General features: G+C 41.6%; 3 protein-coding genes across 3 annotated transcripts; all 3 read left to right on the forward strand.

The window, feature by feature from the left end:
- Positions 1–7,380: 7,380 nt before the first annotated feature.
- Positions 7,381–9,521, forward strand: LOC134176490 (uncharacterized). The gene is made up of 2 exons (XM_062643159.1): positions 7,381–9,460; positions 9,502–9,521. The coding sequence occupies exons 1-2, from the start codon at positions 7,381–7,383 to the stop codon at positions 9,519–9,521; spliced, it is 2,100 nt and encodes a 699-aa protein (XP_062499143.1).
- Positions 9,522–9,657: 136 nt separating this feature from the next.
- Positions 9,658–11,035, forward strand: LOC134198474 (uncharacterized). Its single transcript, XM_062667884.1, has one exon. It carries the CDS (start codon positions 9,715–9,717, stop codon positions 10,918–10,920), a length of 1,206 nt encoding a protein of 401 aa, XP_062523868.1. The 5' UTR covers positions 9,658–9,714; the 3' UTR covers positions 10,921–11,035.
- Positions 11,036–13,648: 2,613 nt separating this feature from the next.
- LOC134176492 (circadian locomoter output cycles protein kaput-like) lies at positions 13,649–18,543 on the forward strand. The gene is made up of 4 exons (XM_062643160.1): positions 13,649–13,703; positions 14,168–14,303; positions 15,199–16,270; positions 18,153–18,543. Exons 1-4 carry the CDS (start codon positions 13,649–13,651, stop codon positions 18,210–18,212), a joined length of 1,323 nt encoding a protein of 440 aa, XP_062499144.1. The 3' UTR covers positions 18,213–18,543.
- The last annotated feature ends 799 nt before the right edge of the window (positions 18,544–19,342 follow it).

Consider the following 19,342-nt stretch of genomic DNA (forward strand, 5'->3'; position numbering starts at 1 on the left):
AAGTAAAGCAAATTTACTAAATAAGAACAAGTTAAAACGATGCTAACATATTATTAAATATTTGAAATACACAATTTGACGTGAAAATCTATTAACTGGTAAAAGACTATTTACTGCCATGTTTGAAACCCATATGATTATGTATAGGGTAACGATATGAACAATACTGTGATGATGAGTAAACAATAAATATCATCAATAATTTCAAATTTTCATAACATAAACAAAAATTCTTTGCTTGCTTGATTCACTTAAAATTATTTTACTCAGTTAATAAAACTTATCTTGTACTACAACCTTTCTGCCGGCTTAGAAAAGGTTGATGCTATTAAAGCAAACTGTACTTAGAAATACACAATATTGATGTTATATCTCATTTGTCGCTTTATGGACTCGTTGTTATCAATAGCATCCATTTAGAGTATGCCTAAAAATGCAAGCTTAATTAGGAAGACGTAACAGGGACAATGTATTTTAAAAAGACCTCATCAATTAAGTGGCCAACTGTTTCCCTAGTCCAAGTTAGTAGGTGTGATCTAGCATACAGTTGACAAGATCTAATGAGACTTGGAAAACTGGAGGATGTTCTCGAATTTTATATCTCAACGATGTCAATCACTTACCTACAGCAAGTTAAATTACTCATTCTAAAGAAATTTCAAAGTCTAATTATTCGTAAATATTCAATCTGAGACATGCATAAACTAAAAAACTTATTCTTGATTAAGATGCTAGTTGACAATAAATATTTGAGCGTAGATAGGCAGAATGTAGGCATTTTCATGCGCATGTAATACTGGGTGTACAGTTAATGACCTATTCAATAATCAATGATGACTAACCATTGAGATGGTATCAAATGAGCCCAAATATATATATATATATATATATATATATATATATATATATATATATATATACAGCACTAAGAGAAACTGTTTAGACGTCTTATTCAAATAGAGAATACTTGACACAGCAAAAAAATTTGTTACTTAAGGCTATCCGCCTGCTTTTGATAAATGCGTGTCTCCTGCTAAGAGATAGGGGCACTGATATCATATCTCAATCTTTGTTCTGTCTGACTCGTTGTCGGTTCTTTAAATATTCTATAAAATACAAATGTAATAATTATTAGAAGTGACAATATACTTTCATGTAGAGTCGTAGACCTAATTGGGCTGCAGTCTTCAGTTTAGTAGGAAACGCTTATTTCACAAATAACAAGACATATAAGTTTCAAAAAGCGACTACACTTCAGTTTTGATTTCAGTGACGCCATTAATGCAGATTTCAAAATTTTCAAAATTTTGAAAGCAAATTGTACTCCTGCTGCGACAGTGAGACACCATGTGTATCACGCTATACATCACAGCTTGCATACCCGGATTAGGAAGTGTTGGACTGGTAGACGAACGGTTGAAAATCAGGTGACGTAGAGGTGGATTATTAGAACAGACTTCAACAAGGTAAGCGACGTAAAGTACAGCATCAATCAAATACAGCCAATCCTGACCGAATGTCTTTGCATGTCGATTCTAAACATTTTTTGGAAAAGACTAGGTTGTGTCATTGTTTCAAATTTTATGGCAGAGGTAGTCGTCACCTTGGCAATCTCACAAAATTTTCAGTCGGCGAGGAGTTTAGGTGTGTTACATAGGTCTCATTGATATCAAACAGTCATTCTGATTGTTGTAGTACGTAAACGATATCCCAGGACCCCAGAGGCGCCACCCAAGCCCCACCTTAGCAATTTCACTATTCTACTCTACAGCATAAAAACAAATTCTCTGAGTATTCTACTGAAGTCAGGATGGCAACTTCACTGGAATAATTGGTTGTCACACAAACTCAGTTAGTTGTCATATGACAGCGTGACGAATACCTTTTCGAACACTGAGACAGGCAGACAGACAGACAGATGAACAGACAGATGGACAGACAGACAGAGACAAAAACACGGACGGACGGACAAACAGACAGACTAACTGACACACAGGGAATCCGACAGAAAACTCTGTCAGATTTCTAGGTGTTTTGTGGGGTTTTCTAGGGCGTGCCTACGTAAAACCACAATGCTTGAAACACCACACCTCTTGAACCACGCCTTCCGCCTTACATTTCGGTTGCATGAAGCGCTGTCAGCATTTTGCAGCGTACATCGTGACCCTCTCCATCTGTAAACTCAATTACAACAGAGAAACAGGCAGATGGAATGCTCTCAACTGAACTGCGGCACGAGTTCGTAGTGCAGTCCATTACCCACTGTAACCCTTCAAAACCCTGAAACATCCTAGATCCCTTGCATAACCCTAGCAAACCATTTAGGGTTGCCGATTGCAAGTTACCGGTATATACAATTCTTGTCCAGTTGCGGCAGTAATTACTGATCTAGGACTTGGTGAAGATCGTTCCAAAGATGGCAGCAGAACAATCTAATGCAAGTTAGCAATTCGTCAATGTTCTATACAGATGCTAATCTTGAGAATGTTTCTCAAGAAATCTTCTACAGCCCTGACTTCATGAACAGCGCACAAATTAACTTGGGCTACAGCTCATAGGTCTTGCTACAAATTGTGAGAGAGAAATCAAACCGCACGGTGGGCACGAGCAAGGTGTTAGAATTCCGAGGCACCTCACTCATACTTGTAAATTGTAAACTATTCAGTAAAACTCATTAGTTTCACAGGCTAGAGAGAGCTGCACTTTCCCTATTTCTTTCTCTTTCTCTAACTTTTTAGAACTGAGGACAAAAAATTTTGGACTGTTTTTTTCTCCATGTCAATTTACCACCCTGGGTGCACTCGCGGGCCAAGATCACGCCTACCAGACAGAATGCTTTTGTTTACTTTCATACTTAGCGGGCAGTAGACTTGCAATTAGAATGATTTACAGACTAAACGGCTCCCACCCGGAGACTGACAAGATGTGGCCGGTATTGCAACATTTGTAGTAGGATCAAGAAGGATCGAAATGAACCAATCGGCATCAAGCTTGGAATCGTACCTGAACGGGAGCCTTGCCTGTAGCCAATCACCATCACGCACTGTTCAAATAGCAAATACGCGGGCACTTGGACTCAACCGGCAGTTCAAGTTCAACGGTCGATCTGTTTTTGCTGTCATCTAGTGTCGGCGGCTGCAAGAGGATTACGCATCCTGTGCCTTCACCTGCAACAGCACAGTCCAGCGACAAGCAAAGACGTGTCCCTAATCCAAAAGGTTTACTTTGTCACGTCAACACTCCAGTAGCTGCTGCATGGTCACCTACAATGGTCTTATCTAGACTTCAACTACGAAATTACGCTGTTGTACGGTCTTGGTTGAACGTGGTCTAGCTGTCAGAAACGGCTAGGTACTTTGATTGTCGCTAACAACTTCAGATGCTTCACATTTCCTGTTGGTATTGTACGTAGGTGAAAACATCGATGAAGAGGCCTACCCCACCCCAAAGATGTCGACAGTTTCTTCCTGTTACAAATATGCATGGGGCTGAGATTGAGGCTTTTGGAGAAGATTCGATAATACAAATACATGTACCTCTTGTGTCTTCTTGTCTGCGTTACTGCAGCTACAACAACTGCTTTCTATTAGAAAACGATAAAATCTCCTGAGTGCTCAACCAAAGGTCGCTCATGACGGTTCAACTGGAAGAAACCGCAGCTGCTGCTAGAGATTCATCACCTGGGCAAGAGAATCATCAGAAACCAAGTGAAAAAGCAGACTAGCAAACCGCGTAGCCTTCGATCACCACGAGGACATTAGTTTTCTAGATATATTTTAATTACCTAGCTAAGTCTGCAGTGTACCGTACTGTGGTCTAGTAGCTCAATAGTAATAAATGAACGATTCAAGTACATGTATACACTCGTGACACAAGCTACCTTGAAAACGCGCGTTATGTCAAAGGCGGGATGAAAATAATTATTTAATATCTAGTTTATTTTATTAATAGACCATATGCTATAAATAGGAACACTCTGCCAATTTCATTTACGGCGGGGCTTGATTTGATCCAATTTCCTATCTATCCCATTTAATTAATCGGATTAAGGACATTTCCATACAAAATTATATTAATATGCTATTTTTAAATCACCAGTGATAACGAAAACCCTTCAAAACCTTGAAAGGAGTTTTGTGGGGTTTTAGAAGGGGTTTTGAAAACCCTCCAGGGTAATTGTATCAGTAACCCTAAAGGGTTTTAGAAGGGTTTTCTTGTGAAACCCCCAAAATCCCAATAAACACCACTAGGGTTTTCTGTCGGATTCCCTGTGACAGACAGGCAGACAGACATTCAGATAGACAGACAGACAGACAGACAGATAGAATGTAGTAGTGTTGTTCTTTGAAAATATATGTATTGACAACTCTACCATTTAGATCAACAACTACTATGTTTGTGTTGCGGTGTGACCAAATATGCGTTTACACTCTAATGCCTAGGTTATCCGGGCACCTCGGAACCGGGCATTGTCCGTAACTATCTCAGAGGGTCAATTACCTCAGAGGGTCAATTACCACACCTATAGCGTGTCATCCAAGGACGGAAACTGTGATCCACGTACAATACACCGCAGCTTGGCGACAGTCGTGTCCTCTGCACCGAACACGTGGCAACTAATCTTTTCTCGATCTTTCAAAATCCCAGCTACATGACCTTGAGACTTCCCTTCCTCCATTTTCCTCATGATTTCTGTCTCTATCTCAGATGTAAGGACAGACCGTCTCCGCTTACTGGTCGCAATTTCCATGGATGCAAAATTGCGCATGCGCATTGATGTAAAAACATTTTCTCACGTGATTGCTGGAAGTAGATCGAAGTGCCCGGAAGTTCGAGGGTACTGTACCTTTGAGTAGCTACTCACCAGGTCACGTGACCTTTACAAAGTCTCTTTTGCATGGCTTGTATTTTTATTTTGAAATCAAGATAATTGCTGGCAGAATTCACGAGTCTTACTACTCTGTTTTCTCTAGGCTTTGAATGGATTTCTTCTCGTGTCCGATCTCAACGGGATGCTCATCTACGTGTAAGAAAACATACAACAACATCTGGGACTCTTCCAGGTACGTTGAATCTCATCGTGTTGTACACACCATGTGAACTACTACATTGTACTTTTTCACATTGCGTACATATTAATATAATTTTTTCCCCTGAATATCTTGATGTTAATATCAATTCTTTTTTGAATATCTTGTTGTTAATATCAATTTTTCCTGAATATCATTATGTTGATATGTAGCACGATCTTATTGGAACGAGCGTCTTCAGTATCATACACAAAGATGACCATCAAGACATCCAGGATGCTGCAATGACGCCGTTGTCGGGATTTGGCGACCGTACTGACCTCAAGTATTCGTTTTTCTGTCGAATGAAATGCACTGCCAGTAAGATGCCGGCAGGAGGATGCAAGAGCCCGGGATACAAGGTAATTATGATAATGTCTGTTTGTAATGAGGATTAGCATAGAAAGACAAAGTGAGGACAAAAGTGCAAAGAATGAACACACACACACACACACACACACACACACACACACACACACACACACACACACACACACACAGACACAGACACACACACAGACACACACAGACACACACAGACACACACACACACACACACACACACACACACACACACACACACGCACACACTCATGCACACGCACAAGCGTGCACATACACAAATGCACATGCACACTCATGCACACACACACACACACACACACACACACACACACACACACACACACACTCACGCACACAGATAGACAGACACACATGAACACAACCTGTCTCTCTCTCTCTCTCTCTCTCACACACACACACACACACACACACACACACACACACACACACACACACACACACACACACACACAAGCAAATGGACAGACACTCATAGGTAGATGGACAAACTGTCGAGTAGAAAGACAGACGAAAGACAGATGGACGAATATCTCAGTAGATAGAGAGAAGACAAATACAACTAGTTTATTATTCATTGTGTAGGTTGTTCACTGCTGTGGTCGTATCACGACGGGACGATCTCTCCAATCTGGTCCATACCTCGTGTCTACGTTGTGTCCTGTCAGTCCGTCGTCAATCATAGAAGTTCAGATGAGACCCGGTATCTTCACTACGTACAACTCGATGCATCTGAAGTACATCAAAGTGCACTTGAATGAAACGTAAGTTCCCTGCCCGCTCACTCGCCTTTTCACTAGACAATATGCTCTACTGTTCCACCACACATTCCATACCTCGAAACTTTTGGATGTCAAGGACGAGGCTCTTTACAGAGTATACCCTACCACTTGTGATGTTTATTGAGACTAAGTATTTTTAGGCTAAAAATTGATTTTTATTTTTTTAGTAATCATTATTTTTGAGGTGTCGATCTGTGATATTAGTCATTTTCAATCTAAGTGTTTGCGTAGTTCAAGTTGAATTGTGAGATACATCCCTCTAATACTTTAGTCTTGTGTATTGTGATATGCATCCCTCCAATACAATAGTCTAATGTATTGTGAGATGCATCTCTCCAATATACCGTATTCGCCCGTAATAACGCCCATACCGAAATAACGCTCATGCCCGTATATACGCCCATGTGCGACAGGTCAGAACTTTCAGCCCGAAAAACGGCCATGCCCAACTATACGCCCATGCCCAAGTATAAGCCCAGGATACGCATGCGCAGACAAAACAAAATGGGTTCGCAGAACATTCGTCTCCGACTGTGTGCGTTTGATGAGCTGGTGTCAATGTTGAGTGAGAGTGCTTGCCTCTAGACTCTTGTCTTCCGTTGCAATTACCGACCCTGATGCTCTTGACGGGCTTCAGGCCGACCACATAGTGTTTAGTTTCTGCGTGTATGTTGATGCTGTATGGATACCAGTACCTTTGATCTTGCAAATGGATAATTGCAAGCATTTGTGGTATTTCTGTCTTCAAGTATTTAGATGATGACTGGCCAGACGACAGCATCTAGTGACCATGTATACGCAAAATAACGCCCATGCCCTAGTATACGACCAGAAAAATAAGTGTTTCTTTTCTATACGCTCAGGGCGTTATTACAGGCGAATACGGTAGTTTAGTGTATTGTGATATGCATCTCTCCAATACAGTAGTTTAATGTATTATGAGACGCATCCCTCCAATGCAATAGTCTAGTGTATTGTGAGATGCATCCTTCCAATACAATAGTCCCGGATATTGGAACGTTGGTTTTGTTTAAATTTTGGTGCTGGTTTTTTCAATTTTTGAACCTTTTTCGACTATCTCTGAATAACTAGGGAGTGGTGGACGCTAGTCCACCGCTTCCTAGGTTTCCATCGTCAATTTTTTACATCTAACGGCTGATTTTGAAATGCGCCGAAAACGTTGTCCTCAATGCGGTCGTTTATTCCACTCCTTACGACATCATTTCCTGCATTGCTCTGTTTCTAATCAATCTACAACATCGTCGAGAATCCCCCATGGGACTAATCTACATCAAGAGACATTACAGGAATGTAATGTCCCCGTGCCGCCTCCGGTTGTTACATCCGTTTCCGTTGCTGACATCAATAGCTACTTGTCTCCGTTTTCAAGTTCTACTCTCCACATTGACTCTCAACAATATTACCAAGTATCTTCTACGTCTTTGGATCATAACTATCCTGTTTCTGAAGCAAAATGTGTCACCTCATCCGTCACTGCTAATTACGCGACAACAGATACCATCACCACAAACCACAACACTGCTGATAAGGCGACACCTACAATAACCTCGCATGGTGACATCGCTACGCAGCCTGGATCTGCTTCTCCACCGTCTGGATCTTCTTCTACCCTTCCTCCTAACCTCAATCTTACAACGACTATCACGTCGCAATTAACGCCTACTGTACCGTCATGTACTACTGGTAGGTGTGAAACTATTATATCTGCTGATAAGTCAACATCAGAAACAAAGATCCCGCCTCGTCAGCACTGCGGTCTTTCTGATGTCGCTAAGCAGAACACCTTTTCTTCTCATTGCAATAATTTTCTGCCACGACTCCGTCTTCCTCCCGCCTCTGATGTTAAAATGTGGTCTGACGTGAATGACTGGGTACAGTCTGCTGTTGTCCCAAATGTTTTGGAAGCAGTTGGTGTTGAATCTAAATATCAAGTCATACGCGAACGTCTGTATTATGGTCTGAAATCACGCTTTGGATGCCACCGTTCTTCTACTCGTAAGCGCAAACGGAAACCTGCCAACAATCAAGCTCAACTGGATGCTCTGAGGTCTACTAAGAATGAAGTTAGACGCAAATTTCGTCAAGCCAAACGACAAGGGGCGTCTCTAGCAGAATTGACATCATTTGCTCGTCAATTTCACCAACTAATTAGACGTCATAGTAAACTGAAAGCTGTCATGAATAAACGGGATCTCAAGTCTTCTGCTAGAAATGCTAATAAACGCTGTTCAACCAACTTTTGGAAGTTCTCTAAGGATTTGTTCTCTGATGACTCTGACACCTCTAACGTACTGCCACAGTTTTCTGCTGATGAAGCCTATACTTTCTTCCAGTCTACTTACTCCAAACAGTCTCTTCCTCCCCCTCCTGTGCTTCCTTCTGGTGTGTCTTCTCCTCGACCTCCTTCTCGTGACTTTGATATTCGTCCATTTTCAACTTCTGAGATTCTTAAGAAAATCAAATCTACTCGAAATTCTGCAGCTCCGAGTCCTCTGGATGGGTTATCCTATCTTGTATTCAAGATGTGTCCTTCTCTACTGCCTGCACTGCTGGATCTATTTAATTGTTGCTGGCTTTCTGCCTCCATCCCACAACTTTGGAAAACTGGTGTCATACGTCTCTTTGCCAAGCCTGCTGCATCCAAAGATCCCCACGATCCTTCTTTATTTAGACCTATTGCCTTAACACCGTGTATTGGTAAGATATACACCTCTATGCTCAAGGATCGATGGTGCCAATTTATGTTGGAAAATAAATTCTTCGATACATCAATTCAGAAGGCTTTTCTCCCTGGTATATGTGGTACAGAGGAACATCAGTACAAGCTACGGTCAGCCATTGCTGATGCTAAAAGAAGTCGACACACTTTATCAATTTGTTGGCTTGACTTTGCCAATGCCTATGGTTCTGTCCCACATTGGCTCATTTTACAATGCTTTAGACTCTATCATGCTCCAGACCATCTACTGTCCGTCATCACCAACATATATTCAAACCTTCAGCTACAAGTTTCCACTGTGAAGTGGGCAACATCCATGTTGCCCTGCAATATTGGAGTGCTCCAAGGTGACCCGTTTTCGGTCATTGTTTTTAACACCGTCATAAACACACTCGTTATGATGTTGAAGACTCAGCCTTTTGGTTACACGCTTAGTGGTTCATCTCACAAGATCAATGCTCTTCTGTTCGCTGATGACGTTACCCTAGTATCAAAGTCGCCTTCTGGTTTACAGCGTTTATGTAATATTGTGTCTGACTGGTGCCAGTGGTCCCAACTGACCATTAAAATGTCCAAATCCAGCTGTTTAGGTCTTAGTTTTAATCCCAAATTCCATCTTCGTGATCCTTCTGTTTCAATTTCTAATGAGTCTGTTCCCTTTCTTGGTTCCGAGTCTTTCCTTTTCCTTGGAATGCCAATTAATGGAAACTTGTCCGATGATAATTTCAAATCCTCTCTAATAAGCAAGGCAAAGACTTTGATGGAGAAATTGGACAATTGCCCTGTTAGTTGTCGGTGGAAACTAAAATTATACCAAAATGGAATCTTCCCAAGATTGTCGTGGTACCTGTCTCTACTTCCTCTTTCACCAAGCTGGCTGCAATCTGAATTAGATAGAATTGTTACATCTTACCTCAAGAAATGGTGTAAACTTCGTCGCTCGGCCTGTACTGCCATCTTCTACCTCCTCCCACAAAATGCTGGTCTTGGCTTACCCCGTTTGTCTACGTCTTCCATCTCCCTCCAGTCTTCAAAATCTGCCCGTCTCTTATCCTCACATGACAACTGTGTCCGCTCTTTGGCCACCAGTCAAGCATATAATAAATCGTATAGCAACAGATTCTCTGCTTTTAGAGAAGCAGCAAAGTCACTATCTGAAACACCAGGTGCTTCTGCAGCAAAATTGAGTGACATCACCAAATCAAGACTAAAGGAGGAACACCAAAAACAACTTCTTGCAAGAACTAAGAATCTACATGTCCAGGGATCCATCTTCCGTCTAGAGAACTGTTCATCTGACGTCTGGGCAAATGTTGTCTCTTGTCTTCCCGGTCATCAACTCTCTTTTGTCCTCAATGCCGTTTCTGATACCCTCCCTTCAAATGCTAATCTTGTCCTATGGAGTAAACGTTCTTGTGATAAATGTCCTCTATGTCATCAACGTCAAACCCTTCTTCACGTTCTCAATAATTGCTCAGTCCTCTTACAATGTCGTCATTACAATCAACGTCACGACTCTGTTCTCAGTCTTCTCTATAATGCGGCTATTAACCATCTACCACATCAATTCAACATCTTTGCTGATTTAAAAGACTGTGAAGTAAAGTTTCCATCTGACATCATTCCTACTGCACAAAGGCCTGACATGTTGATTTGGAATAATCATACGCTCAAATTTTATGTCATAGAACTAACAATCCCTTTCGAAACAAACTTTTTTGATGCAAATAAAAGAAAATCAGAACGGTATACAGACTTCATGATGACCATCAAATCAAAAGGCTTCACCTGTAAGCAACTAAATATTCAAATAGGATCTAGAGGCTTTATTGATACTCCAAGTCTTCTCCCCTTCCTTGATGTCATCTCTATTCCTCCTCACAATCAACGTCAACTATTATCATCAATCGTAAAGGTGACAATTGAAGAATCTTGTAAAATATGGTTAGCCAGAAACAATATTTAGTTGTACATTACTTGTTAGAGCTTTTACTATTACTTTACTGGCGCCACATTATTGTTAAGTGTGATGGCCATGTATTAGTGAGGTGCTCCTCGTTTATCTAATAAATGAGTTCTTTATGTGTATTGTGAGATGCATCTCTCCTATACAATAGTTTAGTGTGAGATGCACACCTCCAATATAATAGTCTAGTGTATTGTGAGTATCATCTCTCCAATACAACAGTTTAATGTATTGTGAGATGCATCCCTCCAATATAATAGTCTAGTGTATTGTGAGATGCATCCCTCCAATGCAATAGTCTAGTGTATTGTGAGATGCATCCTTCCAATACAATAGTCTAGTGTATTGTGAGATGCATCTCTCCTATACAATAGTTTAGTGTGAGATGCACACCTCCAATATAATAGTCTAGTGTATTGTGAGTATCATCTCTCCAATACAACAGTTTAATGTATTGTGAGATGCATCCCTCCAATATAATAGTCTAGTGTATTGTGAGATGCATCCATCCAATACAATAGTTTAGTGTGAGATGCACACCTCCAACATAATAGTCTAATGTATTGTGATATGCATCCCTCCAATACAATAGTCTAGTGTATTGTGAGATGCATACCTTCAATACAATAGTCTACATCACTCTAAATGAATTCGGCAACGAGAGTGCTATGACGATTTGTGTATATAGAATTTATTGGCAACTTCGATTATTCTCATATTTGTTGTTCTCTAGGATGCAGTCACTGATGGGGTATGATTCCCGAGATCTCATCGGTCGTTCAATGTTTGAGTTCCATCACGTCGGAGACTTGCCCATGTGCCAGAAATGTTACCTCGACCGTAAGACGCCTGCAGCATGAACAATCATAGTTTGTTACTAATTAATATCAACTAGAAATAATGCTAACATCTACCCTAACCTCGGAGCCAGACCACTTTTCTAAGCCACTCGCGTGAGCCGACTAGCACTTCGTTGCTTCCATAGACGTAGCGGAATTTCCTTACCTTGATGTCAGAGTCTGACGATTTCGATTCACCAACAAAGACAGCTGCAAACCCTCTGCGCTTTACTATAGCTACCTGGTCTCTCATCAGCAACTTCAACGGAGTTAACCACTAGCACCACAGGATCCGTTGGATATTGCTGGAAGCCATTGGCTGCTAGTTGAGCACAAACGTGTGAGAGAACATGAAAAATGAGCGACTTTCCAAAGCCCGAAGGAAAGTACATGAAGACGTCCGTCCCATCCCGTCTACGGACAAGGAGGCGAAGAGAAAGCAGCTGCAGTGGCTTCAAATTCCTCATGCCGTTCACAGGCGTAATACTCGACACTTCAGTCACAATCGCTTCATCGTAAGGCTTAGCACGGAAGTTATCCTTAGCAGACAACATTGGACGGTCACTCGTAAGTGCTTATACACCAACACCTTACAAGCTGTAAATACAATCATCACGTACCTCATTAGCTCTGGCACCTGCAGGCGCATTATCATCGTCCTGCTGCGTAGCTATTAGCATTCTCGTCACCGATTGGCCGCCGTTTTCAAGGCATAGGTTAGGATTGGCACGGTTGTAATTGAGCGAAGAAGAGTCCTCCTCTTCCAAACCAGGTCCACTTTTTTTCTTTTTGCCCTTTCCCCGCCCCTCACGTGCAATAGCAGTCTGGTTTCGAAGCTACCCTAACCCTAACCCTAACCCTGACAATCATAGTTTATTACTAATTAATTTCAAGTAGAAATAATCTTAACCCATAATCTTAACCAGTGTTCGAAATTCACAAAATTTTCTACTTGCCAAAGTAAATCTTTGGAGTCTTAATTCATGCATAAATTAATGTTATATTAATATATTTTAGTAACTGGTACAATTACAATAAAAAGTGAATTCGTGTTAAAACTTGTAAGAATTATATTGTTTGTTTTGAGAAGTTATATGATATAAAATAATATCATTAAAACTATGATAGATACACACTTTCCATTTTAATTAATTATTTATTAATTGACAAGCTAGCTATGTCTAAAAGTTAGTAGTGGTTGTGTAACAGAATCTGCAGTAATTGCTAGACTGTACTTATGTGTATTACTGATTGACTTTGTTTACAACAAAAATACAAGTGCATTACATTTTATCCTCGTGCTTGTCATCATTCTTGATTCTTTTGTTGTAGACGATTTTTGTTGCCATAAGGTGCAATATAAAGATGCCTTTAAAGTTTTCCTAATTTTGACCATAATATAGAAATTGATAGCCTATCTAGGATCAAAGGTCTCGACATTTAGAACTGACCATGGTATTCACTTTTCCATCATGATCTATTAGACTAATCTAACCTAACCATGCGCAAAAGCTCTATACCATTGCTTTAAATAGATCCATGTACACCTACCATGTACATGTTCATCTTAGATTCTTGATCTGTACTGTAAAATTTGTGCATGTGGACTGCAATATATATACATGTAGCTGTGAGCAAGCCTTGTGTGCTCATGACCCTAAGAGTAGATTCAGACTACATGGAATTTGCTACCAACATTTGGCTATGAAACTATCTAGTCCCTTACAACTTACTGCATATATTGTAGGCGACTAAAACATTTTTAGATGGTTTCTGAAATGCGGCTCTAGACCATGATCATGATATTGCATGGGAAGAAACCTGCAAGTGAATTTAAACAGACAGATGGGTAATAGCATTGAGGCCTAGATGACGAATGTGGTACTGCAATGACTCAGAAAACATTACTAGGCATGTCTGGTTTAGTAACAAGAAGGTTTGCAGGTTTGCAGTCATATTCTTTGTGTACACAAGAGAAGTGTAAATGAGATTGCGGTTTCAGCAGCTGTTTTAAGTAAGGGTCCTTTCCCAAAATACAGTATAAATGGCCAAATTAGATAAATAATATTGGGATTCTGACAGCCAACATCCGCTTTTCAATGCTTATGTCACAACTAACCCTACAGGATACGTAAACTCAACACCTCCTGACTGCAATTCTCAACACGCCTACCCACTTCTCTACTAATCTCTGGCGAGTAAACAGCTACCTTCCACTCGCCAGCTTCGATTTGGACTCGCCATTGGCGAGTAGGCGAGTTGGAATTTCAAACGCTGCTAACTGTAACCCATAACCCTAACCATCAGTTTGTTTCTAATTAAGATCAAATAGAAATAATACTTTGTGCTGAGAATTTGTTGGATCGTGGAATTGAGTCGAGCATTTTGTGTTGTATTGATCGCTAAAGGCGAAGGTGTGAGTGGATATTATCGATTTCTCAGACGTGATAGTCAGTGGGTGTGGCTGCAGTCGCGTGCGGCGATCATGTACAACAACAAGACGGCGAGGGCCGAGTACATCGTCGTCATTAACTACGTTATTAAGTGAGTTCAACACATTTGTTTGATACCATACAGTAGTAGTAGTGAGTACCTACTCTTGTATCACCCCACACACATGGCACGTCAGCTTAGCCTGTGAAGTGGATTGTGTCTTGATGGAGGATATGACACGTTTAGGTGCTAATTGATGATGGATGTGTTTGACTAATTACTGACACTATCTATAGTCCTCTGTCATCTCAGATTTACTAGAGCCTTTAAATTCTGCATCAGATTCAGAGTCAGTCAACAAGTCTGCAGCTTCTTGTTTCAGTTGGAAAATGGTCAAGGAGCTTGTCGTCTTGTGAGCCGTCCACCGTATTTGGAATACCACAATGGAGAAACGACTTCATAATTGTGTCGTTTCTAATAGCTGTCCATGACTCTCGGACCGATATGTTCAGCTGCCTTGACACTGTTTGTGTGTCTGTTTGTCTGTCTGTGTGTCCATCGGTCTGTTTGTATGTTTGTCTGTCTGCCTTTCTGTTTGTCAGTCAGTTTGTCTGTCTCTCTGTTTGTCAGTCAGTTTGTCTGTCTGTTTGTCTGTCTGTTTGTCTCTTTGTCTTTCTATTTGTTTGTCTGTCTTTCTATTTGTCTGTCTGTTTGTCAGTCTGTTTGTCTGTCTGTTTGTCTGCTTAATTGTCAGTATGTTTGTATGTGTTTTGTCTGTTTGTCTGTGTTTGTCTATCTGATTTTATCATTATCTGGGTGCCAATTAAAACCAATTAAGTCGAATGTAGGTGCGAAGATGTCAGACACTGAGCTCGAAATTTAGGATGGGGGCTTGATGGATAATGTGGTGATACAAGAGTAGGAACAGTACTACAGCAGTCGTCCAATGTATCGTAAATAATCATTTTAGGTGCTTGCCTAGTTGATATCAATGTGTATTTTTTAGTCAGGAGGAGGCTCTGGAAGAAGTTTCAGCTCAAGGCCGATCTACTGATATGTCACTTGGTGTGTTCATCCCACCAGACATTCCCTACCCGAAGCATCCACCGCTCGACAACCCCTCGTTTCAAGCCATGACATTGGCCAACTTGGAGAGCAATTCGGTCAGCTCGTCGAGCAACGAGTCGTTTCCACAGGATTCACAGATGCCGACCTATTCACTGGACAGTCCCGCGTCGGCGACGTCTTCTCAGTCTCTCAAGAAGCCACCACACACGCCGTCCAGCGGGGAAGGAACACACCCCAGCAGTCCGGCCGTTTTATCTCATCCGTCGTCAAGTCCGAGTTTATATCAACCGGGAAAGATTCAACCTTCACCGACCATCCCTTCATATGAGCCGTCACCCGAGTTTCATCACTCGAATGAGACTCCATTGGCATCCGACGCATCCAACAGTCAAATACGTTTACTACCGAGCATTCCGTGTGAAGAACCGTTGATGACGACGAATCATCATCGTGCATGCACACACGAGGATATCTACCCGTCTCAGTCTCTACAACAACATAATTCGTGTTTATCAACAGAAGGTCTACAACATAGTATATCACCGTCTCAATACTATGGCATGACTGACTATGTGACGTATCCGAGTGCTCAGACGGGGACGTACGGAGGGAGCAACATTCAGTCGTTGTACGTCGAACCACAACGTCCGGTTGCCGTGGAGCAACAAAATGAACTCCACGCCTCGTACGTGTCCGCAGCACACGCCATGAAACCGACGATGGCCGTGAACCCGAACGTACGAGCCAACTGTTCTCATCCAACGAACGGGATTGACATTGTGAAGCCGAGCAATTACGGTAGTCACGACTACCATCTGTCGCAATGTGGGGGCGTGGTACCTCCCGTGTCTGCCCCTGTGTCGTGTTCTCAGACAGGCGGCTTGCATCATGCGAACGGGCTCTCGTCGCCACCCGGTCCGTTCTACCCAACTTACCCAAACGAGGACCTGCTGAAGGATCTCGAAGATTACATTGCCGCCGAAATGTTTACGTCAGGATCGGCACAAATGGTAAGAAACTGTGTTCATTTTGTGACTTGTCTAACAAGCAATTGCCTATGTAAGCAAGAAACCAAGTCCATGCTGTTTGCTTGTTGTGTGACTGTATTGCCCTTTCATAGAGAACTCTTGGGCATAGACCTAAGGGGTTGTCCATAATTATTGAATGATTTTGAATCGGAACATTCGAAGTGTGTGGGTGGGTCAGTAGGCTGAAATCATTCAACATTGTGCATGTGCAGAATTGACATGTCAGTAATGTGATCGTGAAAAAGAAGCTTACTCTTTTGGTGTACAGAAGAGGAAAAGAGAGAATGAGTAAACAATGACCAATGATGACCAAAGACCAAATGACTAATGACCAATGACCATACATCAGGGACGGATACATGGGCACCTTTGCTGGGGGCACCCTTGCTGGGGCGGCACCCAGATAGTTATTTACTCGGATGATTCCTCACAGAGCAGACGATGTCATGCTGTTGCTGCACTCACCTCTCCTTCATCGAGTCAGCTCTCCTGGTTGGTTCCTTACAGACCAGAACTTGGCATTCAGTACATATACCTATGGTCCTTCTACCACTGAAGTAGAACAATTGCATTCGGGTGTGTAAAGAGTCAAATTGCAGTCTTATAACTCCAATCTAATATTGCACTGCTGGATGGGGGAGGGGGGGGCGTGCCCAGATGCCCATCCCTGTATATGACCAATAACCAACAGTGTGGAAAATAGGGAATTATTTTGGCTTGGACAGACTGAGGACATTCCTGTATAGTGTTTCATATCTAATTAAGTGCCTCCCCTACTGCAGCCATTTTGCATGTAATTTTTTACAATCAACTTTCAAGGGAGAAATGGCGTTAAAATGCAGCTGAGGTTTTGTCTGGAAAAAGTATGCTAGGCGGCACCTAAGTTCATAAAATTAACAGTCACACCATTGGAAAGGCCATCACGTGCTAAGAGACAAGGTTTACACTATCATGTATGTGTATGGGTGGATGTTTTGTCCAAACACATCCCAACACTGGTGCAGTATTTGGTGGGACAAACAGCACATTTGGTGGGGCATTGTCCTGTGTCCTACTATTTTTTCCACACAGGACCAATGCATACGAGTGGTCGAAAGTCTGTGGCAGCAAAATGCGACTTCTTCAGTTATGCGCAAAGACAATGGCATGACAAATACTCAAAGGACAATAAAGCTAGAGACAACATGATAGCTAAGTACATTGGAGTCCAACAGGAACAATGCCAGCAAGAAGCCGGATAGGACCAGGTATTTCTGGCAACGTAATGAACCAGAACCAAAACGGTCACGCTCACATGGTGACGTGTCTAGTATGAATATATTGCTTCTAATAGCGCGTGCTGTGACATTGTTGGAATACTAGAAGAGCATGGAACGTGTGATATCTGTGTTTAGAATGGAGAAATTGTTTGACAATTATGGACAGTCATTCGTATTAGGTAGGGGTGGGTGGGTACGATAGATGGGCCCCTAACCGTTACTAGACTTGTCAACAGTGGCAAAGCCAACAATATTAAGGCCTTTGATATTAACTTGATTAATTTGTTAATATCAATGAAAAACCAAATGGTTAGTGTGTGGTACACACACATGGATGACAGCTGTATGTGAAAAATTCGAAAGATCTGAAGGCCACAAATGGTCATCCTTTAGCTCTCGTTATTTATGTTCCAAATGATCCCTCTTTAGCGCGCGTTATGGTAGACCGCAATTGGTTATTTATAGCGCGCGTTATGATAGGCCACGCCTATTTCTGAATTGACATGCCACACATACACAGGTATATTAAGTTGTTGTTGCTGTTTAGGCAATAGTGTAGCTAACATTGAGTGTGAACTTACGTTTGTCGTGTTTTCTTTCTCTAGGATCCTGTGACTGCGAGTGCTGCTGGTCCCGGTTACGTGAGCTCTACGAGGTCGTCGTAGTCGAGACCGAGCTGTTACCATCCTGTCGTCTGGCAGTCGTGTGTTATGTACTTGTAGATGAATGTAGATTAGATGAGCAAGCTATAGAACGTTCAGGTATATCAAGAGAGACTATCAAACGCCATCACGTTGTGATGTTTTAGCTGTCACGAGAATGGACCCTCTCTTGTGCACATTTTTGATCGTGTTGATGCAGACTGTCAGTGGAGACTGGCCTGCTGGTGCAGCCGACTGGTTTTTCTATTGATAGATTCAATAGCATGTTTTATAGCGTTGTGGCTGTCTGTATTTTGCGATTCAATTTTGATTATAATTTTACTTGCATATAACAGCATCTGAAGCCTTGGATTGTCTGACTTGTGGTGCGGTTAGGCGTTGGAAGGCACGTGCCTAACACACGTGGAAAGAAAGCGCGAGAAACTGGGTACGAGTTTATGATGCAGGTAAGTTTTACAAACGAAATAGTACTGATCATGTATGTAGTCTCGATATTTGTGTTTCATTCGAGTAATGCTATGGAAAACTTGACAGTGACAATATTGTGTTTGCCCACTAACGCGCGCTAGGATGGACAGTATCACTAGTCCTGATATTTTTAAAGTAATTTAATTAATTAAAATTTATGCGGGCTTCAGTATTCTTTGAGTTATCAGAATAAGAAATTCTGTGTAACCTTTCTAAAATTCCAAGGCAGCCGTAGGCATTGCAGCAGTAATTGGAGAAAGGGAGAAGGTCGAAAAGCATGAGCAGACTGTCACTCAAGCAGGTGGCTTTCTACCAGCTCATTGTGGAAACTTTAAGATTATATAGTAAACTGTACGTGTTCGCCCTCACTAGGAAATCTTCCTACACCTAATCTGCTCTTTCATCGAACTCAAATACCAACTAGAGCCTAACTCATCTAAGTGTGATATCTTGTTGTAATGTTTCATGGCAACTTTTGTATTACAGTGGCGTATCTAGGAGGAGTTCTTGAGAGGTTCGTTCCACCCAAAATTATGGACGTGGTTGATCGTCTAACCATATTTCCGATAATAATGCCCCATCGGGGACTATTTTTCATAGTTCTAAAACACGAGGCACAGTTCGTGCATGGGGAATTATTATCTCACAAGAATATAGACTGTTGC

Source organism: Corticium candelabrum, chromosome 2, assembly GCF_963422355.1.
Source record: "Corticium candelabrum chromosome 2, ooCorCand1.1, whole genome shotgun sequence".
NCBI classification, from domain to species: Eukaryota; Metazoa; Porifera; class Homoscleromorpha; order Homosclerophorida; family Plakinidae; genus Corticium; species Corticium candelabrum.

What these genes read in the sequence shown, in the direction of transcription:
- LOC134176490 (XM_062643159.1), top strand. Translation starts at nt 7,381, where the DNA reads ATGCGCCGAAAACGTTGTCCTCAATGCGGTCGTTTATTCCACTCCTTA. An exon ending in AGTATCAAAGTCGCCTTCTG is followed by an intron (nt 9,461 to 9,501) that starts GTTTACAGCGTT and finishes GACTGGTGCCAG; the next exon opens with TGGTCCCAACTGACCATTAA.
- LOC134198474 (XM_062667884.1), top strand. Translation starts at nt 9,715, where the DNA reads ATGGAGAAATTGGACAATTGCCCTGTTAGTTGTCGGTGGAAACTAAAA.
- LOC134176492 (XM_062643160.1), top strand. Translation starts at nt 13,649, where the DNA reads ATGACTCAGAAAACATTACTAGGCATGTCTGGTTTAGTAACAAGAAGG. An exon ending in GTCATTAACTACGTTATTAA is followed by an intron (nt 14,304 to 15,198) that starts GTGAGTTCAACA and finishes TGTATTTTTTAG; the next exon opens with TCAGGAGGAGGCTCTGGAAG. An exon ending in CGTCAGGATCGGCACAAATG is followed by an intron (nt 16,271 to 18,152) that starts GTAAGAAACTGT and finishes TTCTTTCTCTAG; the next exon opens with GATCCTGTGACTGCGAGTGC.